General features: G+C 42.2%; 1 protein-coding gene across 1 annotated transcript; it reads left to right on the top strand.

Annotated features, from left to right (window-relative positions):
- Nucleotides 1-239: 239 nt before the first annotated feature.
- Nucleotides 240-4,701, top strand: ethe1 (ETHE1 persulfide dioxygenase). The gene is made up of 7 exons (XM_041943125.1): nt 240-824; nt 1,692-1,836; nt 2,576-2,724; nt 3,369-3,498; nt 3,694-3,783; nt 4,039-4,155; nt 4,331-4,701. Exons 1-7 carry the CDS (start codon nt 615-617, stop codon nt 4,375-4,377), a joined length of 888 nt encoding a protein of 295 aa, XP_041799059.1. The 5' UTR covers nt 240-614; the 3' UTR covers nt 4,378-4,701.
- Nucleotides 4,702-6,000: the final 1,299 nt, after the last annotated feature.

Raw genomic sequence — 6,000 nt, 5'->3', positions numbered from 1 at the left:
ACCAGCCTGTTCACGTTTACATCCCAGCTACCAACTGTCAAATATCAAGAATGGTGATTTCAACTAAGGTATTATTGCATGGCAGGTTATGCAGCTTTATTTTGGCCGGTATGAGACTACGTGACCGTGTCAGCCTGTCACGTAGGCCCCCGGTGCAGGTGTGTGCGTCAGGAACGCACGTGGTCGCGCTCGCGCGCTACAGCACGCCGTGACTAGTCACGTCTGTGAAGTAACTGATGTTAGCCGCTCGGTGACTGTGGAGGAAGTTGACCCGCTTGTCCGCAGCTGACTAGCCCACTTTCTGTTGCTCATTTATGAACAGTGGTTATGGCACCAGGCACAGCTTTAAAAGCGAATGACACTAACAGCACTGTAGATTCAGGGTGCATCCAAGGTGAGAGTCCAGCTCTCAGACGGCTCTGAACTGTGAGACGTCTTGCGAGGAATTTGACATTATCTTCCGTCACCTCAAGTAAAACGTGAGACACATAACAGCCTCCCAGCCGCAGCCGATCAGGCGCCAAAGAAACGAGCTGCCGCTGGTTCACAATACAGCTGAACCACCTCAAAACATTATCTGGTTGTGCAGTCAGGAAGTGACCGAAGAAACGACAATGTGCTCGGTGATAAGCGGGCTGAGACCAGTCCGACGGGCTCTGGGTCTCACGCTTCGCCTCAGAACGAGCACCGAGGGCTCGTGGTGCGCAGCAGCCGAGAGCAGGCGCTTCTTCCCCGCTGGAAGTGCTGGCACCGGCCCGCTACGAGAAACCAGCAGATCGTACTGCTCCAGGATGGCGCTGAGCGAAGGAGTGCTCTTCAGACAGGTGGGTTCACATTAATGCGCTGTTTTGTTTGGTTTTATAGTGTTTTTGCTGGTCCAACGCGTGGGAAAAAGCAGGAGTGTTTGTAAATATTTTGCTTTTAGCTAACGGTAGTAGCAAGTGAGCTAGGTGGAGTTAGCCGCTAGCTTACTTAGCTTACTTTTACATTTCATTCAAAGTCGTTATGTGTTTAAATTGAGCTAAACTGAGTAATGTGTTTCATCGTTTTGTGTTGAGGTAGTAACACTTTCAGCCACACAGACCCGTTACCTTGCTCACACACCTGATAACTGTATGTCATGTTTACTGTACTGTTACGGCTGAAACATACATAACGGTATGAGCCTCACCAAGCGTTAGGCTACAGCCGAGGATAGAGATTTTTATGAACTAGCAGTTTATTGCTGACGTCGGAAACAGCAGTTTTTAAACCAGTCTCAACTCAAGGTCCGCTTACTCGCTTTTTGTGCTGCTTTCTTGGTCCCTCTTAAGGAACGTTTTGTATATTTAGATTTCCATGTCTGTGAGAGCTGTGTGATGTGTTCAAGAGCTCCAGAACAAACCAGTAAGATGAGCTTGAGTTGAGATTAAGTCGTGAGCTAGATTTTGGTGTTTTAAATAGAGGTGTGCTCTTAGAGAGGTGTTAAACACATATATACATATTTGGGGCTTAAACTGCAGACTTCCCAAATACTAAAAGCATGCATTTTTGCTCTTTGTGATAATCTTTTCAATCTGTTTCTTACTTTCTCGCTGTATCTCACACACATGTACAAACACACACCATCAGAGGGAGGATGTGTGCATCATTACCGACCTTTGCCGTCCTTTGTAACCACTCCTGTGCCCTCACCCGTTTTTTCCGTTCAGCTGTTTGAGGCGGAGAGCAGCACCTACACCTACCTGCTCGCAGACACAGAGACCAAAGACGCGATCCTCATCGATCCTGTATTGGAGACCATTGACAGGGACCTGAAGCTCATACATGAACTGGGACTCAATCTAAAAGTTGCAGGTATCTAGCTCCCTGTGGCTGGGATATGTGAATGATAACATGGTATGATGAAGAGATGTGGTGTTATTTCAGAAGTTCAGACAACTTTTAATTACTATTGTCACATCTTCCACCATCGTCCAATACAAACCTCTTGTTTGTTTATTTGCGTACAATGTCCACTGCACTTCATCCCATGAACTTTAATATGTAGGTTGACTCAAGGATAATTTGGCCCACATACTCAAACAGTTAGCTATGGGGAAACATCGCTAATTCTGCAAAGTACAGGGTAATTACAGCCCTGGAATGAAGTAACTTCTATAATCTGCTTCCTTGTTTGAAACCCCACCTTTCCCAAGACGAGGAAGTCATTTAGGCCAGGCTCATAGACCATTGTACACTGTAGATTGTTTACTCATGTCAAAGACCCATAGGACAGGGCAATATGGCTGAAATCAATATCACAACATTTTTAAGACTATTTTTCCCCATATAGCTATATGTAGCAAAATATTAAAAACTGTATGCAAGAGTACATATAGAATAATGAAAACTGATTTGGTTCCACTGCTATCCATTATAACAGACAAAACTCTAAAGACATAAAAAAAAACTTGATCAAAAACTAATACTAGTTTACGATCATTCAATTGGATGACAGAATTATGACAAAACTATCCTGCCAGCTTTGGTACATGATATTACTAAATTCCTGCCGAACCCTATGGTGATCCAAACTATTTTTCTTTTCTGATAGTAAACACCCACTGCCATGCGGACCACATCACAAGCACTGGAATGATGAAGAAAAGATTGGTTGGGCTGAAGAGTGCAATCTCCAAATTCAGCGGTGCCTCTGCAGATATCCTCCTGTCAGAGGGAGACAAGATCACCTTTGGAAAGCATGTAAGAAGAACATATTATCTATTAAACTGCACATGCAATCAATCCATACGACCCTCATTGTAGAGAGATTGACTGGTTTCTGTATCGGAGACTGTGTTACTACTATATACACTAATGTTCCACTATGACAATATTCTGAATTTTGGTTGGATATTCGAAATTACGCTTTATTTAGAATATTCAGATTAAGACACCTGGGATATGTGGATGTTATTTGGGTTTGAGGGGCATTCTGTATGCAGCACATTCAGAACAGAGTTGGATGATAAAATTTTCCAAACAGCCACCGTCAGCCAGCGATTGCCGATATATCTGTGCAGGTGATTTGTGCGCTTTATGGTCAGCTCAGTACGCTGCCTCACCAGCAGTCTGCATGGTGGGGTAGACACATGCACAAAACAAAAGAAGACATACACCCTCTTTTAAACATCAGGAAAGACTTGGATATCATCAGGTTTTTGGTTATGCACAAATATCACAATGACTCTATTTCAGCTTGGTAACATATTGTATGTGGACACACCCATGCATACTTTTGATTTGAATCTGTTGCTCTCTGAAGAACTGAAATGTTTTAGTTAAAATTGCTTGATTATCTAAATTTAACATGCCTTGAGTTGACCTTTGTGTCCTCTGCGCTCTAGTATCTGACAGTGAGAGAGACACCAGGACACACTGATGGGTGTGTCTCGCTGGTGGCAGGGGATCAGAGCATGGCTTTTACTGGGGACGCTCTGCTCATCAGAGGCTGTGGCAGGACAGACTTCCAGCAGGGTAGACACACACTTTTACTCTGCCCTCATATCATGTTATTTCATATTTGATTTTTTTGTTACTCCACTTACACACTGCCCAAAAGAGAAACTATATATTTTTGTAATGCTTCTAGAGGAACACAAGAGGGCAGTATTGCATCTATTTTCTTTTGGAATCGTCTAATCTTTGTAAAATTTTGTCTCTCTAATTCAGGCTGCGCTAAGAAGCTCTATGATTCAGTCCATCAGAAGATCTTTACTCTGCCTGACCAGTGCCTCATCTACCCAGCACATGACTACTTAGGTTAGCTGAAAACCCAAACATCTCAATGCTTATGTCATATCTCATTGTTATGTTCATAGACAAATTTTAAGCACAAGCATAATATTATAAAGCTGTCGTTGCAATAATAGTGCATCTCTTATTTGCCTGAACTTTCTCCTCACTTACCGTCATTATATTTTCTTTGACTGATCTGTGAGGTTTAACGTCTGGTAACTATTAAGACCACAGCTACCACAGGTGACATGTTGAGCTGTGTGTGTCTTTGTGTGTCAGGTCAGACGGTGTCTACTGTCAGTGAGGAACGCAGGTTTAATCCGCGTTTGACCAAGAGCCTGGAGGAGTTTGTGTACATCATGAACAACCTGAATCTCCCCAAGCCGAAGAAAATAGGTATCAAAAAGAGTTTTTCTGTAGTCCAGTTTACACCGATGCTCAGTTGGTTCACATACGTCTCATTACATTTTAAAGGTTGCAACACTTCCGTGCACACTCACACTTATTGAATTATCTGGCTTGTAGCCATACTTCTGTTTCTGAAAAGTTTGTTTTTCTTGTTCTGTTGCAGATATTTCAGTGCCTGCGAATCTGGTTTGTGGAGTGCACCAGATCTGAATATCCTGCAGAAGGGAGGATTTTAATCAAATCAGCAACATTATTGCAAAGGGATTAACATTTAACATGTTAGTATCTCTGCAGGAATAATCAAAAACTGCTTACCCTGAAGTGCTTTATTCTTCGTATTTATGTAAATGTAAAGATGTATATTTGAATAGCTTTTGTTCGTTGCTGCCACTGACCTCATTGTGATCATACTTAAAACGGAAATGCAATCAGTTCTATTCTATGAATTGAAATGAGTGCTAAAGATTGACAGGAAAAAAAAACACTATATGTATTTTGATTAAATTTAAATGTGGGTATTCTTTGCTCTTTTTTCAGCTGTGTTTTATGAATTGGGGAGGAAATTTACAAGAAAGAAAGCTCAGATAGGAATGTTCCATTCAAGGTTTGGTTTAGTATTCATGAATGCTTTACTGGGACAATTGAGTTCTTCCACATGGCCTTTCCAGTGATTCCGGACTCCTTTGGCCGAGGCCTTCCTTACACACACACACACACACACACACACACACACATTCATTTAGACACACACCACTCACGCTGCTGCCAGCCACGGCCTTTTTGCATAGCAGGAAGATGAAACTACGCGATTTGCATTTGGAATCTTTGGGGGCCAAGTTTCCATTGACAACATGTCATTGCCATGTGTTTGTGCTCTCAACTCTCATCTGTTCCTCTAGATGGATAATAGACGAGTGCGTCTGTCGAAATGTGTGTCATTATCTCAGCAAGGTATGAAGAAGAGCATCCGTGCCAAGTATCAACACAGTGAAGTCCAGATGTTCTGTATGTGCTGCTCTCAGCCAGTAAGACGGGTTTGTTTGGAAGTGTCGACCTCTCACTCAGCCACATGCCTCTGCCAGAGAAACATGCACATGTGATAGAACGCCGTATGATAGCGTTGGATTGATTATGAGCCTTTAAGGGTCAGAGTCAAAATGTTTCTGTTCAGCTGCAGTACTCAAATTTTCTCTCTTGCCAGGATTTAAATAAGCTTTCCGCTGATTAAATGTAGTTAAGTTTACTCGTCTTTCGGGGAGTATTACTCAGCATGTGAAAACAATTGTTTAATTCAGACCATTGCAAAATACCCCACAGCAACCTATTAAATACTTTTAAATTGATTAAGAGCTCTTGAACTTACCATGACCTACCATTCATAGTTAAAAGCAGAAATACTCAAGAATTGCACTGATACTGACCATATAAAATGGATCAGGTTTCGGCCATGTTGATCAACAGTAAGTGCAGTTACCTTGTGAGTGTTATTGTGTTTCAGTTATGTTCATTCAGGCACAGTTTTTAGAGCAGCAATCCCAAACCTCAAGTCACCTGACACATGATTTACACTGTGGCGTATGTAGGTTTTAAATTTGGGAAAAGGACGATTTGGCATGTGTAGGAACCCTGAGTTGAGGTATTGGTATCAGGAGAAAAGCGCTGGATCGGTGCACAATAAAAGGCCAATATTGTCCTCATACACAGTATATCTCTGCTGTATTAAATCCTGTCAGCTGCTCCTGTTATTTGGGTCATTTCACGAATATCTTTGCTTTTAGGAACGAAATGCCTGCAAGGTTTTAAACTCCTAAAAAGATGCACGGCAGCTTTGTA

The sequence above is a fragment of the Chelmon rostratus genome, chromosome 8, assembly GCF_017976325.1.
Source record: "Chelmon rostratus isolate fCheRos1 chromosome 8, fCheRos1.pri, whole genome shotgun sequence".
Taxonomy (NCBI): Eukaryota; Metazoa; Chordata; class Actinopteri; order Chaetodontiformes; family Chaetodontidae; genus Chelmon; species Chelmon rostratus.
This window is presented reverse-complemented; position numbering and strand designations above follow the sequence as displayed.